Genomic DNA, 16955 nt, shown 5'->3' on the forward strand with positions numbered 1-16955 from the left:
AAAGAAAATTCATCATCAGAGCCTAGAGTTTCCACACATTGCTGGTTAGAGACAAGTTATCAGCCTATAAATGAACCACATTTATAGCAGCTGAACTTTGCTGTTACAGCATTGATATTACTACACTCAGTGAGACCAGGCTTGTAGATGAGGGTTCATTTTAGGAAGTAGCAAATGGATATGTTCTTTTACAAAGAGAAACCACAGACTCTCAATAGGATTCACATAGTAGGTTTTGCAATTAAAACTGCTCTGCAGAAGAACACAGAACAGAATAGGGCTGAAAGGGACCTTGGAGGTCTTCTAGTCCAGCCCACTGCTCAAGCAGGAGAACCTATACCATTTCAGACAAGTGACTGTCTAGCCTTTTTTAAAATCTCTAGTGATGGAGCGCCCATGATTTCTGAAGGCAAGCTATTCTACTGGTTAATTGTCCTCACTGTCAGGAAGTTTCTCCTTAATTCCAGGTAGCTTCTCTCTTTGATCAGTTTCCAACCATTATTTCTTGTCCTGCCCTCTGGAGCTTTGGAGAATAATTTGACCCCCTCTTCTTTGTGGTGACCTCTCAAATACTGGAATACTCCTATTATTCTCCCCTATTTCTTCTTTTCTTTAGACTAGCCATACCCAAATCCTGCAGCCGTTCCTCATATGTTTTAGTCCCCAAGCCTTTGATCATCTTACTTGCTCCTTTGAATTTTTTCAAACTCTCAACATTTTTTTATAATATGGTGACCAAAATTGGCTGCAATATTCCAGGTGTGGTCTTACTAGGGTTTTATAAAGCGGTACCAATACCTCACATGATCTTGATTCTATGCCTCTGTTTATACAACCCAGGATTGTATTAGCTTTTTTGGCTGCTGCTGCACACTGCTAGCTCATGGTTAAGTGATCGTCCACTAGAATTCCAAGGTCCCTCTCACGGTTACTGTTTTTAAGCCAGGTCTTCCCCAATCTGTACTTGTACCTCTCTACTAATGTCCTGTTCCAGATCACATATGCACGAACAAAGATTTTAAGGGCTTTTTTAAAAACTCTACAAGCCTCTATCATTCCCCTAAGTCCTTTTTACAATAGGTTTGCCTGCAAACAGCCCCCCCCCCCAATTTTATAAAGCAAAGACCACAAGTCCAGCACGAAGTCAACCAACCAAATTCAAAATCTGAATCCAGGCACAGATCTAAAGGTACAAATTCAGAATCCACTCATGAATCCTAAATCCAAGCTCAGGGTCAAGAAACAAAGGCAGGCATTCACAAAGCCAGAACACATACAGAGCAGGAAACTGAATTGTTTCCACCATCATGCTGCTCCACCCATTGGGCTAAATAGATTCACATTGGTGTAACTTATTAGGAGGGGTGAGGATGCCTCCTCACAAATAGCCCCGCTGACCTCCATTGCTCTTGTTTCAGTTCAGCCCAGCATGCCCTGGGATATAGTGGAAGAGGCAATTACTCCTCATTCTTGCTGACTGGTTGCAGCTGCATTCCTTCTCCATCCATTCCCTGCTTGGAGACCTCACCATCTTTCTGACACTCCTCCACACTCCTCCGAAGTCCCCAGAATCAGCTCTTCTTCCTCATCTGAGCTGTCATTAGATGAAGCCATCACAACTTACTAAAATAAACGAACACACTATGACGTTTTCTTTTCTCTCAACAAATCCTACTACATCACTACTATAGTGCCTACATACCAACTCTCTCAAATACAGACAAAGAGATTTATATGGGAATCTAGAGCAGATTATTCAAACCCACCAGGACAAATTTGTCACTCTGGACAACATCAAGGCCAGGGCAGGAACAGAAAGTGACAACTGGGATGAAAACTTTGGAAGGCATGTACTGGGAAAATCAAATTATTATTATTATTATTATTATTATTATTATTATTATTATTATTATTATTATTATTATTATTATTATTATTTTATTGAATTTTTATACCGCCCTTCTCCCGAAGGACTCAGGGCGGTGAACAGGGCATATAAATAGAAATACAAAAGTTAAAAAAAGGATTAAATAATTGCCCAATTAAAACAATCAGAATATAAAACCCATTAAAACCCTCACGTTCCCCCATCAGGCCAGGCCAGCTTGTTCGAATAAATGGGTCTTTAACCCGCGCCGGAAGGAGCGAAGATCCGGTGCCATCCGGAGCTCAACCGGCAGTTGGTTCCATAAAGCCGGGGCGCCCACAGAGAAGGCCCTACCCCTGGGGGCCACCAACCGGCATTCTCTGACCGGAGGCACCCTGAGGAGGCCCTCTCTGTGGGAACGCACAGGGCGGAGGGGAGTCGACGCCGGCAGCAGGTGGTCCCCGAGGTATTCCGGACCCATGCCATGTAAGGACTTAAAAACCATCACCAAGACCTTGAACCTCATCCGGAAGACAACTGGTAGCCAATGCAGCTCGCGGAGCAAAGGTGTAACATGGGAGTACTGGGAAACTCCCAAGACAACTCTCGCGGCCGCATTCTGTACCAGTTGGAGCCTCCGAGTGGTCTTCAAGGGAAGCCCCATGTAAAGAGCATTGCAGTAGTCCAGACGAGAGGTCACGAGCGCATGAGTGACCGTACACAGGGCATCCCGGTCCAGATAGGGCCGCAACTGACGCACCAGGCGAACCTGAGCGAAAGCCCCCCTAGTCATGGCTACTATATGATCTTCTAGAGTAAGCCGTGAATCTAGGAGGACTCCCAAGTTGCGAGCCCTATCCACGGGGGGGTAAAAACTCACCCCCCATAGAAAGAGATGGAACATTTTGAATGTCCCGGGATGCCGGAATGTACAGCCACTCAGTCTTGTCAGGGTTGAGCTGAAGTCTGTTCCTCCCCATCCAGACCCGAACCGCCTCCAGGCAACGGGACATCACAGCGAGGGCATCACTGGGGTGGTTTGGGGTCGAAATAAAAAGTTGGGTATCATCGGCGTATTGATGATACCCAACTCCAAAACCACGAATGATCTCACCCAGCGGTTTCATGTAGATGTTAAACAGGAGAGGCGAGAGGACCGATCCCTGAGGAACTCCACAAACGAGAGCCCTTGGGGTCGACCTCTGCCCCCCTGCCAACACCGACTGCGAGTGTCCCAGGAGATAGGAGGAGAACCACTGAAGAACTGTGCCTCCCACTCCCAGTCCCCTGAGACGCTGCAGCAGGATACCATGGTCGATGGTATCGAAAGCCGCCGAGAGGTCTAATAGGACTAGGACAGAGGAATGTCCTCTGTCCCGAGCCCTCCAGAGATCATTCACCAGAGCGACCAATGCCGTCTCCGTGCTGTACCCGGGCCTGAAGCCCGATTGGGATGGGTCTAGATAATCCGCTTCATCCAGGACCAGAGGGAGCTGATGCGCCACCACACTCTCAACAACCTTTGCAAGAAAGCGAAGGTTGGAGACTGGACGAAAGTTGTTTAACACAGCTGGGTCCAAGGCAGGCTTCTTGAGGAGAGGTCTCACCACCGCCTCCTTCAAGACGGTGGGGAAATTACCCTCACTCAAAGAAGCAGATATAACTGCCTGGAACCAGCCTCGTGTCCTCTCCCTAGCTGCATAAGCCAGCCAAGAAGGGCACGGGTCCTATAAACATGTGGTGGAGCTCAACCTCCCCATAATCCTGTCCACTTCCTCAGGGGTCACAGAATCAAACTCCTCCCAGATAACATTGACAAGACCGCCCGAGTCCTGATCGTCGGACTCTGCCCAGCTGGAGTCCAAACCGGTCCGAATCCGAGCGATTTTATCCGACAGATGTTGACCAAACTCCTCGGCACGACCCTGCAAGGGATCTTCCCTCACCTCCTGATAGTAATGGCTTGCTCCTTCTGAGCAAATGCACTGAGCACAACCTTTGCATTACTAACACTATGTTCTGATTTGCAAAAAAAGTATCCTCAAGGGGAAAACAACTCAAGCAGCTTGGGAAATTTTGAAAAGTGAGATAATAAAAGCCCAGTCTAGCACAATACCAACAAAGAGGAAAAATAACAGCTCTCAAAAGAAACCAGCATGGCTGCATAAAGAACTCTCTGACAAATTGAAAGATAAAAAGGCCAAGTATAGAAAATGGAAAGAGGGGCACATAACTAAGGCAGAATATCAGCAAATAGCCCGAGTCTGCAAACATGAAGTGAGGAAAGCTAAGGCTCAAAATGAACTAAGGCTTGCGACCAAAGTGAACAATAACAAAAAAAGCTTCTTTCAACATGTAAAAAAAAGTGAAGGAAATGATTGGTCCATTAGTGGGTGTAAGTGGCAAGAAGGTGACAAGCAACAGGGAGAAAGCAGAACTATTTAACTCGTTTTTTGCATCTGTCTTTACACAAAGGGAAAAAACAGACCAACCTATCAAAAATAGTGCCATAAAAAACAGAATAGAAACACAAGTTAAGATAGGCAAGAAAATGGTAAGTGAGCACCTGTCCAGCCTAGACGAGTTCAAATCACCAGGACCAGATGGATTACACCCCAAGGTTCTCAAGGAACTGGCAGATGTGATCTCAGAACCACTGAACTATATTTTTCAAAGATCCTGGAGCACTGGAGAACTACCAGAGGATTGGAAAAGAGATGATGTAGTTCCCATCTTAAAAAAAGGAAAAAATGGATCCAGGAAATTACACATCTATCAGCCTGACCTCAATACCTGGGAAGATTCTGGGAAAGATAATCAAAAAACGAATCAGCGAGCACCTAGAGGCAATCAAAGTCATTACTAAAAGCCAACATGGGTTTGTCAAAAACAGATCATGCCAGACAAGTCTTATTACATTCTTTGACCAAGTGACAAAATTAGTGGACCAAAGGAATGCTGTAGATATAATTTACTTGGACTTCAGTAAGGCATTTGATAAGATAGAAAAATGTGGGTTAGACAGAATCACCACCAGATGGATTCGTAGCTGGCTGACCGGCCATAGTCAGTGTGTGGTCCTCAATGGAACCACATCTACATGGAGTGAAGTATGTTCTGGGCTCTGTTCTGGGCCCAGTGCTCTTCAACCTCTTCACCAACGATTTGGACAAAGGGATGAATGGGGAACTCATCAAATTTGCAGACGACACCAAGCTGGCAGGAATGTCTAACACTCCAGAAGACAGGCTTAAGATACAGGAGGATCTGAACAGACACTGGGCGCTATATAACAAAATGAAATTCAATGGTGAAAAAAGTAAGGTTCTACATTTAGGCAAGAAAAGCCAAATGTACAGGTATAGTATAGGGGGTACCTTGCTCAATAGTAGTAACTGTGAGAGGGTTCTCGGAGTCCTAATGGACAATCACTTAAATATGAGCCAGCAGTGTGCTGCAGCTGCGAAAAAAGCCAACACAGTGCTAGGCTGCATTAACAGAGGGATAAAATCAAGATCACGTGAAGTACCGTATATACTTGAGTATAAGCCGAATTTTTCAGCCCACTTTTTGGGCTGAAAAATTCCACTTCGGCTTATACTCCAGTCAACAAAAAAAACTTACCGAGGACTTGTGCGCGGCCGAGGCTTTGGTGCTTCCGGGATCGCGCGCACCTCTCCCAAGCCACCGCCGTCCGGAGACCTGCCGAAGTTTGGGGAGGTTTGGGGAGGTGCGCGCGCACCTCCCCAAACCTCCCCAAACGTTGGCAGGTCTCCGGACCTCCGCACCCTGCCTGCCTGCTTCTTTCCGAGACCTGCCGACGTTTGGGGAGGTTTGGGGAGGTGCGCGCCTCCCCAAACCTCCCCAAACGTCGGCAGGTCTCCGGACCTCCGCGCCCTGCCTGCCTGCTTCTTTCCGCTGCGGAAAGAAGCAGGTTTGCGCCTCCCCAAACCTCCCCAAACGTCGGCAGGTCTCCGGACCTCCGCGCCCTGCCTGCCTGCTTCTTTCCGCAGCGGAAAGAAGCAGGCAGGCAGGGCGCGGAGGTCCGGAGACCTGCCGACGTTTGGGGAGGTTTGGGCCTCCCCAAACCTCCCCAAACTTCGGCAGGTCTCCGGACGGCGGCGGCTTGGGAGAGGTGCGCGCGATCCTGGAAGCACCGAAGCCTCGGCCGCGCGCAAGTCCTCGGTAAGCTCCGGGCGGTCACTTGCTTCGCGTCTCCTGAGGGAAGGGGGGGCGACTGGAGCGGGCGTGTTTCCTCGCCTGCTGGGCGCCGCGATTTGCCCGAGGAACGCGCGGGCCCCGAATGGCAGCATGGAGCGAGGAAGCGGACAGCCAGGGCTTCCCTGAGAGCCGCGGCCACACAGGGTATTCCTGTGTATTCAGGCTTGCAAAATGGCGGATCGAGCCTCTGCTGGCGGCAGAGGCTTGCAGAGCGCGGATCCAGCCTCCGCCGGTGGCGGAGGCTTGCAGAACGGCGGATCGGCTTATACTCGAGTCAATAACTTTTTCCAGTTTTTGGGGGTGAAATTGGGGGTCTCGGCTTATACTCGAGTCGGCTTATACTCAAGTATATACGGTACTAATACCACTTTACAATGCCTTGGTAAGGCCACACTTGGAATACTGCATCCACCTTTAAAAAGATGTTGAGACTCTAGAAACAGTACAGAGAAGAGCAACAAAGATCATTAGGGAACTGGAGACTAAAATATATAGGGAACAGTGGTTGGAATTGGGTATGTGTAGCTTAATGAAGAGAAGGACGAGGGGGGACATGATAGCAGTGTTCCAATATCTCAGGGGCTGCCACAAAGAGGAGGGAGTCAAGCTATTCTCCAAAGCACCCAAAGGAAGGACAAGAAGCAATGCATGGAAACTAATCAAGGAGAGAAGCAACCTAGAACTAAGGAGAAACTTCCTGGCAGTTAGAACAATTAACCAGTGGAACAACCTGCCTCCAGAAGCTGTGAATGCTCCAACACTGGAAGTTTTTAAGAAGAGACTGGACAGCCATTTGTCCGAAATTGTATAGGGTTTCCTGCCTGAGCTGGGGGTTGGACTAGATGATCTCCAAGGTCCCTTCCAACTTCCTCCTCCTCCTCCTCATTATTATTATTATTATTATTATTATTATTATTATTATTATTATTATTATTATTATTATTATTATCCAACATTTTCAAAATGTACTTAAATAAAAAGCTTTCTGGCAATTCATCACTTGTAAAAAATTGTTAAGACTTAAGACTGAAAATCTGGACACACCAAGACCTTTCCATGCCCATAACAAGGCCTATGACTCATTATAAACCTCAAAGAAAGAGAAGTTTAAACACTTGCAGTACGAAGTACTAGGAGGATTCCAAGGTATAGAGGACAAGTGGTGGCACAGAAAGGGTGTATAGGTGAAATGCTATGCAGATATGCATGTCACCAGAGTTCTTCAGCACCATGATCATGAAGGCATTTTGTGGTCCTTCTACATTAGGACACTCGCTCATACTGTCATCTCATAGGCCAAATCTGATTAATCAGGAAGGATTGATAAACCATTCTACATTTAATTTACTCAATAGGCCATCTTCCAACAAGTTCCTCAGTTGCCAGTCTTACTCTAGATCTGCTTCTCTTTTCTCATCAGATCCAGAAAGCAATCTTGCAGATGAACTTTTAAAAAGCCACAGGACATGATGGTATTCCTGCCAAAATCTATAAAATACCAGTCCCAAATGCCTTACAGGCATTCCAAGAAATCTTGGAAGACACTAGGCTCGCAGAAGAAATGTTTGATGACTGTGATGCTCTCGTGGTGGCTGTTCTAGAAAATAAAGGAAGCAAATTAGACTGTGGGAACTACAGGACTACCTCACTGCAAGATTTTTGCTCAGATTCTCCTGAACAGTCTTGTCATTGTTTTAAAAAAGAATCTCCCAGAGGTGCAGTGAGGCTTTCTGCCAGAACAGACTACAGCAGACATGAGATTTGCCATTGAGCAGAATAAATCTCTTTACTCTATCTTCATTGACCTGACAAAGGCATTTGACACTGTAAACAAGAAGGCTCTCTGGTCCATCCTGAAATCTTCTGGATGACTGAAGAAATTTGTGAAGTTGATTCACCTACTCCATGATGGAATGACAGGGAAGGTTCTTTACAGTGATACATCAACTGCATTTGCTATTTCCAATGAGGTGAATTGAAGTTGTGTCCTAACACCGGTCCTGTTCAATCTGTTCTTCAATTACATGTTGCCATATGCTGTACAGGGACTGGAGAGTGTACAACAGATTCCAACTAAACTGTTTTCTCTGTGATCTACAACATTTGAATGGATGGACAAAGTGACTCCATATAGTAATTCAAGGATCCCTTCTTTGATGATGACTGTATGCTCCTGGCACACAACGAGAGTGATTACGGTTGATGCTGAATGAATTCTCAGACATTGCTATCCTTTTCAGATTTACTATCAACCTGAACAAGACTGAAGTACTTCACTAGCCCATGCCAAATATCTGTAAAACCAACCCAGCTGACAAAGGTAAACAGTTCAATACCTGAGAAGTATCCTCTCGGGTCTTGGACAAAGAAACTGACTCAAGGATCAGCAAAGCCAGACAGGCTCTGAAGCAACTGCATACTAGACTGCTCAATCAACACAATGTCCATATCCCCATAAAGCTGAAAGTCTACAAACCTGTGGTTATACTGGACTATGTACCAGTAACACATCAAATAACTGGAAAATTTCACATGCATGTTTTCTGCTCCATTCCTAGCATTCTTTGACAAGACTCAGTTTTCAACTGGAAATCTTGGACTGCACAAAGTCCACCAGCATTGAGTCCCTGATTAGCAAAGCCCAGATATACTTCATTGGGACACATCATCAGAATGGATGACTATTGCATGCCTCACCAATGGTATGGTATACTGGTATACTATGGTATACTGGAGACTGGAAAGACACAAGCTCTACAAAGACACTACAAAGAAAATCCTACACCACTGTGACATACAGCCAAGGGATTTACTAGCTGGGTCTGCTAACAGACCTGCTAGTAGGCCCTGTGCTAAAACGTCTCCACTGGCTTTGAAAACAGGCACCATGAAAAACTGCTAGAAAACTGTAAGTGGCACCATAGGATAACACCCATAGTTATTACAATAGACTTTCAGTGCCTCCATTGTGCTAGATTCTTCACCTTCAGACTAGGATTGCACAATCACCTCCATGTCCACAGGTGAACTCCACAACAGTGTGTCTTCTTTGAATTTGAAAGACTATCAGACTATCGATCTGTCTATCTATCTCCACCCACCCATCTACTTACCTACCTACCTACCCACCGCAACCCCCCCACCAATCAATACACACACACACACACACACACGTGCATAACAATTTCTATCTGCAATGATTGCATTAAGAACTACAACAAGATTCATAGCAGAGAATTTGAATCTGAGTCTTCCCATTCTAAACAGTTCCTTCTAGCTACTCACTCCACTTCAGATTCACATTTCACTCACCAGGGACACAGTAAATATAGGAACATTCTCTATATTGTAAACAGGAATAAAATCTACTATTGGATTACTTCAATATAGTTACATAAATTTTGTATTAATGCATTCCCTAAGCTAAAATGTTTATCAAGGGTCTTATGCTAACCAATGGTGAAAAATAAATTACTATGGATTTGTTTCATGATGAACATGTTCTGCTGTTATTTTCTTTTATTCCAAAGCATCAGTTGTAAATCATATTTAAATTACTTTCCTCAAAAACTGTCATGATTAATCCATATGGTTGCCACATTTACTGTTCATTCTTTAAATCAATATTGTGCAATAAAAGGTTAAAATTAGAATGCATGGTATTAAACATTGGCCTTGGTCCAGCAAATTGTGAATCAAAGTTTGATAACACAGAAATAGGACTATATTGCTTGCTACATTGCCCAAATTAGGGGCCAAATTGCTTGCTACATTGCTCAAAATATAGCATGTTTTAAAATGAATTAACGAGGCAACATTCAAGGGCATTTAATTTAACAAAGTGATTTTGAAACAGAATCTTGTAAAAAAAAGTCTACTTCTTCAGCCTAAAATGTTTTTAAAATGCGCATGAGTTATGATCAGAAAGATTTGTGATAATTTGTTTCTGTTAGAATTTGTACACAAAAATGCATTCCATGACTGGGATTCATAATTTGAAAACTACCAAATTAAACTTAATTGGGATTAGACATTGCCGCCCTATAAACATCTTTACTTCAATCCTGTTTCAAATGTAAGTCTCTCTACAAAGGTGCTCATTTCTGTTTCAAGGCCACTGAGCCAGCACTTTATGAGATTATGTGGCCAGCATGTCATGGAGCACTGTTACTCTTCCGTGAAGTGGTACTATTTATCTACTTGCATTTGCATGTTTTGCAACTCCTAGGTTGGCAGGAGATGGGGCAAGGATAGGAGTTCACCCCATCACATGGCACTTGGGTCTTAAACCTGAGCTACCAGCTTTCCAGCTGACAAGCTCAATGTCTTACCTACTGAGCCACCATGCCATCCTATGAAGGAGATTAGTAGTTCTTAAATATGACAAAAAATAAACTGAGTTATTATTAAAAACATCAGGAATCTTCCTATTCCTAAGTAGAAAATAACACAAAATCACAATAAGCTTACTTTATATAAGCCTCTTTCTATTCCTTTCCCACTGCTTCATAAAAAAGTTCTCTGTTAGGTACAAATTCATAAAATTATAATGTATTCTAATTAATTGGTCAAAAACCTATAGTCTGAGCCCATTTTAATTAAGAGTTGGGATAAATCACAATTCTCTACATTTAATTGTTTTGAAAAACAGAATTGGAGTTGCATATAATCTTGGGAAATTTTCGCTAAGTATATGGTTTATATGACAGTTAATATCAAAAAAGACAGTATATCAATGTAAGAGACTCCTATTCAATCTCCACTAAAGTTATCTACCTTAAACTTTGCAAAATCCACAAAGATGTGCAATTACCAAATTGATATTCTTAAAATGCTTTGAATAGCAACTGCAATGATCAGTCGTATGGGCAATCTCCAAAGATTATGAGAATGGTAGTCCAGAATATTTGGAACACATAAATTGCAAAAGACTGGTGCAGAGGACCAATGAGCTAGTGGAGTCAGTACAAAAGAGCACCTTTATTTCTAATTATTGTTTGACTAATTTAAACTGATCTGAATGTAGCTATAACAAAGAATATAGGTTAATTTAAATGCAATAAAACCCTCAAGCTCTTGTTTACAACCACAACTTTATTTAAATTTATTTTTAAGAATAAAATGAAATCAAGTGAGACATAAAACCTGGAAGCTGTCAAGGGAAATCCTGGAAGGACCAGTAGGGCCCACAGCTCAATGTTGGGGACCCCAGATGTAAAGAAATACTAATATATCTAGATGAATCATAAACTTGGAAAATTTGTTGCCATATAATGTATGAAAAAAGTCGTAGGAAGTATGCATGAAAAAGAGTTTTCAGATTTTAGGATGTGTTATATATTAATTTTAAGTCTTTTATTTTGCAATGAAATGTGACGTTCTTGTTCCTTCTTTTCTTTATTCAATGTTTCAAAGGCAGTAACTGAATTTTTTTAAATCATTGCTTGAATAATTTACTGCTTAACAAGGTTATAAATATTTCTATATTCATTCAGGTTCATGTGATTATGCCTATATTTGAGCAGTAAGTGTGCAATTGTTTGAATTTATTTTATTAATATTACATATTTATTATATATTTTATGTTATAATTATTTGCATTATACTATAAAATGAAATGAATGTTATTACAAGGAATAGATAGGGACTTGGTTAAAAGTACTTGAAGTACTTTGTATGCAGATATATTTACAACTATATTTACCAGTACAATTGTCATTTTTCCCCAAGTAAACAGTTTCTAAAGACAAATGTCATTCTGTTTGTTTGTTCTTGCACTCCTGACCATATCGTCCAAAAAAAGGACACAAGGATAGTGATAACTTTTTCAGGTTTCAGGCTTAAGGATGAAATCATACAGAGGTCCCAAATGGGACTTCTCTAGGAATTTCCTCTCACTGATTTTTTTTTAATTTTACACATAGGTACATACATACCACATTGGGTGAGGGGTTAAAAAGTGGCAAAAGGGAGTGGAGCTCATTAAACCTCATTGAACTGAGTATCAGGTAGCACCTTCCACAACTGAGCACTAGACAGTTGGGGTGAGAAATTATTTCGCAGCTTCTCACTACTGTGGCTGACCCTATCAGACCAGTCTGAAAGGAAAATGGAATCTGTTGATGTTCTACAGAACAGCAAGTTCTGCATAAAACTAATCTAGAAAAGAAATCTGTAGGCTTGTCAAAAGTTTCTACAGACTCCACAAATCATAACTCACTTGCCTTTGCTCTAAAGAATCCTGAGCCAAAACATTAGTGTGTGCATTTAATAAAATTTTCCAAAGGGAAAAATGTATGACTAGAACCTGTACAATAGAAGCAAAGGGATGCCCCATAATTAAAACTGTGTTATTCAATCAAAGTAAAAATTTACTTCTCCAAAATATCCAACCATATAATCTTTCACATACACCTTTACTGGGTTATAATAAAGAAAACAGAATTTGATTATTAGAATACAATTTATTTAAACATAATATGGAAATCTTATTTGTCTACCTAGGAAAATGAAAATGAAAATGAAAAGGAAGAATATGCACATCTCTCAGAAAGTGAATGTTAACTGGTCAACAATTATTAAAGCAAACTTAAGCATATGTAATTGGAATTAAAAACAGAATATCTACTTTGATATTTCTGTGTCCTAAAGTAGATAACTAATAATTAAGTTTAAGCGCAGCTGCTATAAATGCATATACAAGTAGTCCTCAAAGTTACATTACTGAAAAAAATGCCTTGTGACCGTTTTTCAGAATTATGACCTTGATCATGTGATCAAAATTCAGACACTTGGCAATTGACTCATATTTATGATGGTCACAGAGTTGAAACATTAGTGAGCTGGACTGTTTTTTCCTATTTTTATAGCATTTTAGGCTAATATGAAGAGTGTTGATAACAAGAGTCTGAATCAATCACTCTACATAAAAGTCATTTTTTCTTTCTCCTGGCTATATCCCTAATATTTGGAATCTATATATAAAGATATCAATGATTTTTCCAGTGATATAATTAGTTAAATGAATTATAACACAACATAGGAAAGATAAATCTTTCCTGATTTGCAGCAGTACATAAGCAACTTCAATATATGTGGTGTGTCACGGTTTGTACTTTTTTTAAATTACAAAAAATAAGAATCTTTCAGCAACATGGTCAAAGTTCTGGAAGTTTCTCTCTTTATAGTTTACTAGATCATTTTTTATTTTTTAATTGTTGCACTTAATCACTTTTGAAGCCTTGCTCATCTTTTAATATTATACATTCATGAAATAAAAATATATAAAACGCAACATAAAATCTGTTCAAAGGCAAGAATATAAGAGTGGAGAACTAGGGCCTTGGAAGATAAAAATTCAAATCCCCATGTAACACTGGACTATCTAAATGATATTACGCCTGTCACCACCACTCAGACCTACATAGTACATGGTACTACTAGATTAAAATGAGAAAAAGGAAGAATGCACACTATGAGCAAAATTTCTTCAAAAACTGTAATAGGATAAATAAAGCTCTGCATGGCTTTATTTGACCTAACTTCCTTTTGCAGTAATAACATTGATATAAACAGAGAGAAAAAATCCTTTCAATGTGTTTCCAGGCTGCTGAGCTCTTTCTAACCTCACACAATTGGTAATCCACTTTTGTGTGCGTGTGTGTCAGAGTTCTTGTCAGCCATAGGCTGCAGAAGGAACAAGCCACAATCCCCACCTCCTTCTGCTGCCATCCTGTCAAAACAAAGGCTCTGTTGCCAAGATTTGGCAGAAGGAAGTGGGTGAACAGGAGGAGCTATAACTGCTTGTCTCCAATACAAGTATCTCTTTTATTCTCCTCCTCTCTCACATTCACTGGCACTACACACTATTCAATAGGGAGTTGCTGGAATGACTTTTTTGCAAACCTCCCCTGCTGGAAAAAAAAATAAAAAAATCAGGAAGCAGAATTGTTTATCTCTTAGCAAATACAGTGGCTGTTTAAAGCAGAATTTGGTTTTGTGCCTAATTTTATGTTTACATGAGGAACAATTGAAACAGCATTTTATCAAGCAAATAACACAATGAAAACCAAAGCTGGCATAGCCTGTTGGGGTTGAGTTCTCTTGACTCTGTTACTTACACTGACATTCTGCTTTGTTTCAGCAGTGTATCTTTATGACTGCTGCCCAAAGAGTTTATTTTCTTACTACTGCAAAAAAAAAACTGGAGCAGAATGGTAAAGCACTCCCTCTTAATGCACACATCTGTGCTCTCCTCCTTAAAACACCTCTTCCAACACATCACTAGGAATATGCATATTAAAAGATGGACCTAAAAATAAATAAAGATTGATGATGGGATTATAGGCTAGTAGTTACAAAGAGGAAAACAACTTTGAAAAAACTCAGTGGAGTGTTAAAGATACAAAACAGAATGGAGCAGGTAACCTACTCCCAAGCTTGATGCCATCCAGAACTTGTAGAGATGCAATTTCCTATATTCTCAGGGCCACCGTGACTGCAATTATCAGGACGCCAGGTTGGAGAAACTTATTCAAAAGCAGAGCAGAAATGAGTCACATGGAATGATAACAAAAGATTCAAGTGGAGAAACTGAGCTAAGCTTTGCAGACAAAAAGCAAAACAAAGCCAGAGAAAGGTAAACTGAAAAATACTGCTGTGCAGATTACAGAGAGGTAACCAAAGGTGTCTCCACTGAGCAGATGAACAAAGGAAAGGGGAGTTGATCTCTGACAATTGTTATATGGGCTAAATTTTAGCACGTTTTGCATCTTGCTAGAGTTGAAACAAATGAAATGAAGATCTAGTGAAGATCTGACCAGCACTAAAAAGTTTTTACCCTAAATATTCACAGTTGTTCCACACAAGGACAATGTCTAGGAGAGTTTCATTTTCAAGCAATTTTTATATTTGACATCTGATATTTTTAAAGTCTATGTAGCATTTCGCACACAGCACTCCAACTGATGCAACAGAATTTTGTACTGCGAATTAAAAACCATGGATATATGCAAGAAATAATTAATCAGAATTGCTCTTTATAAAACACACAGGTACACACGAATAATTGAGCAGAAAACCACTTTTCCAATTGGAAAAGAATTGCCACGCTAAACACGAATAGGAAATCCAGTGGCAAACCGCACAGGCGTACCCTCAAAATGACCACCGAGCCAACCGCTGCGTTTTAGAGCCTATTTATTTCATTAAAAGCACCGGCTGCAGTCCCAGCGAACCACTCCCGCACCTCCCCTTCTGACGACAACTATAAACTGCAACAGCTACATCTTTGGGCGCCCCCTAAGGGCAAGCAGCAAGTGCGGCGACCTCTGTGCTGGACGTCGATGCAATCCCTTAATCTTGTCTGTTTTTCCTCCCCAACCCGAGAGCTGGCTGAGTACCTTGCAGGCAGAATAAACTCCCAGTTTCTCTAGCTTCTTGGCGCGGGGTGCAGAGCGAAGCTGTGCCTTCTTCCCCGCGATACGAGCTGAGCCGAGCCCCCCGCCGCTGTTGCTACTACTACCACTTCCACTGCCTCCTCCTGCAGGGCTCTCAGCAGTAGCAGCTGCGGCAGCAGCGATAACAGCTCGGGCGGGACCACAAGCAGGCAACCCTCCAGCGGCCGGTGAACCCTGCTGCAGTGCTCCGGCCCCGCCGCCGTTGACCCCAAGGCTTGCTCCTGCTGCCGCTGCAGCTGCAGCTCCAAGCCCGGCCGCACCAGCCTCAGACATGCCGCAGCAGCGCAGGCGGCGGGAGGCTCGGCTCTGTTGTGACCGACGCCAGCCTTGCTCCGTGCCCGGTTCAGCGCGCCCGTCGAGCGCTCTGGACCCTCCCCTTTCCCCGCTTTGCAGCCGCCGGCTGCTCCCAAGGAGGGAGGGGACAGGCCGCACCGCGGGCGGGTCCTGCTGGGGAAGGGAAGGGAAGAGAAGGCGGAGGCGAGGCGCCTGTTAAGGAGACAGTAAGGGAGAAAGACGGACATGTTCTTGGAGCTTGGCGTGGTTGTCCCTCTTGGCGGAAAGATCCCGCTGCCGACACGGCCTGGGCCTCCCTCGCCTAGGTACTAAAACAGCGCCGCCTCCAACAGTTCTTCCTTAGCAGCATATTCACGGCTATGTAACCTTCCAGAGTCCATTTTTGCGCCCCAGGACGGGCATCGTACTTCTCTGTGCCCTGCGCGCGGCGCCCATGCCCAAAGATCGTCTGCGGAGAAAGGAGCTATGATGGCAGGGGGAATGGAGTGGGTCAGGTTAGCGAAAGCCCCTCTGTTACAGAATCCAGACTTCTCTAATTTGTTAGGAAATAAGTCTTCTGGAATCATGAAGACGAGGACTTTAGAGGTGCCGTGAGATACCAGCTTATGCCGCAATAAATCTCCGGCACTCTACCATGTCACAGAACTCGGGCGCGCGCACGGATATTTGCTGTGTAAAAACTACCACTCGGAGGCGAAAGTGAGAAGTTCCCTGGATGCGTGCCACTTCCTCAAAAGGTAGAGAAAGGGGTGAACCTGGTCCGCAGCAGACTGGACCTAGGCCCTCGGGTGATAACAGCTGCCTCGTGCGCGCTTCCACCCTTGTGCGCGCGCCAAGTACCGTAGTGGTGACAGCCAAACATGCGCTCCCGCCTACATAAGTTATCTCGCGGCCTTTCCCTTGCTTCCAAAGAGCACAGAGCAATGTCTTTAGGATAAAAGGAAGTTCACGGTTCGTTCATTCCTTCATACGTTCATTTCTGAAAAAGTTGTTGCGTTAGAAAGCGAGCTCGCAGACCTGTTGAAGGTAAATGCTGAAAAGGCACCCGGGTGGAGTTTCAACAACCATTGTTACTTTGGCTTGGATTAAAGAAAAACTGGTTAAAATTGCAGGAA

General features: G+C 42.9%; 1 protein-coding gene across 4 annotated transcripts in view; it reads right to left on the bottom strand.

The window, feature by feature from the left end:
* Positions 1–15888, bottom strand: part of KAT2B (lysine acetyltransferase 2B) — an 88728-nt gene extending 72840 nt beyond the window's left edge. For all 4 annotated transcript variants that reach the window (XM_081345369.1, XM_081345370.1, XM_081345368.1 and 1 more), the window contains exon 1: positions 15490–15888. In XM_081345369.1, coding sequence (XP_081201495.1) covers positions 15490–15819 — 330 coding nt within the window. In that variant the 5' untranslated portion in view covers positions 15820–15888. The remainder of the gene's footprint in view (positions 1–15489) is intronic.
* Positions 15889–16955: the final 1067 nt, after the last annotated feature.

The sequence above is a fragment of the Vipera berus genome, assembly GCF_964194415.1.
Source record: "Vipera berus genome assembly, chromosome: Z".
NCBI lineage: Eukaryota > Metazoa > Chordata > Lepidosauria > Squamata > Viperidae > Vipera > Vipera berus.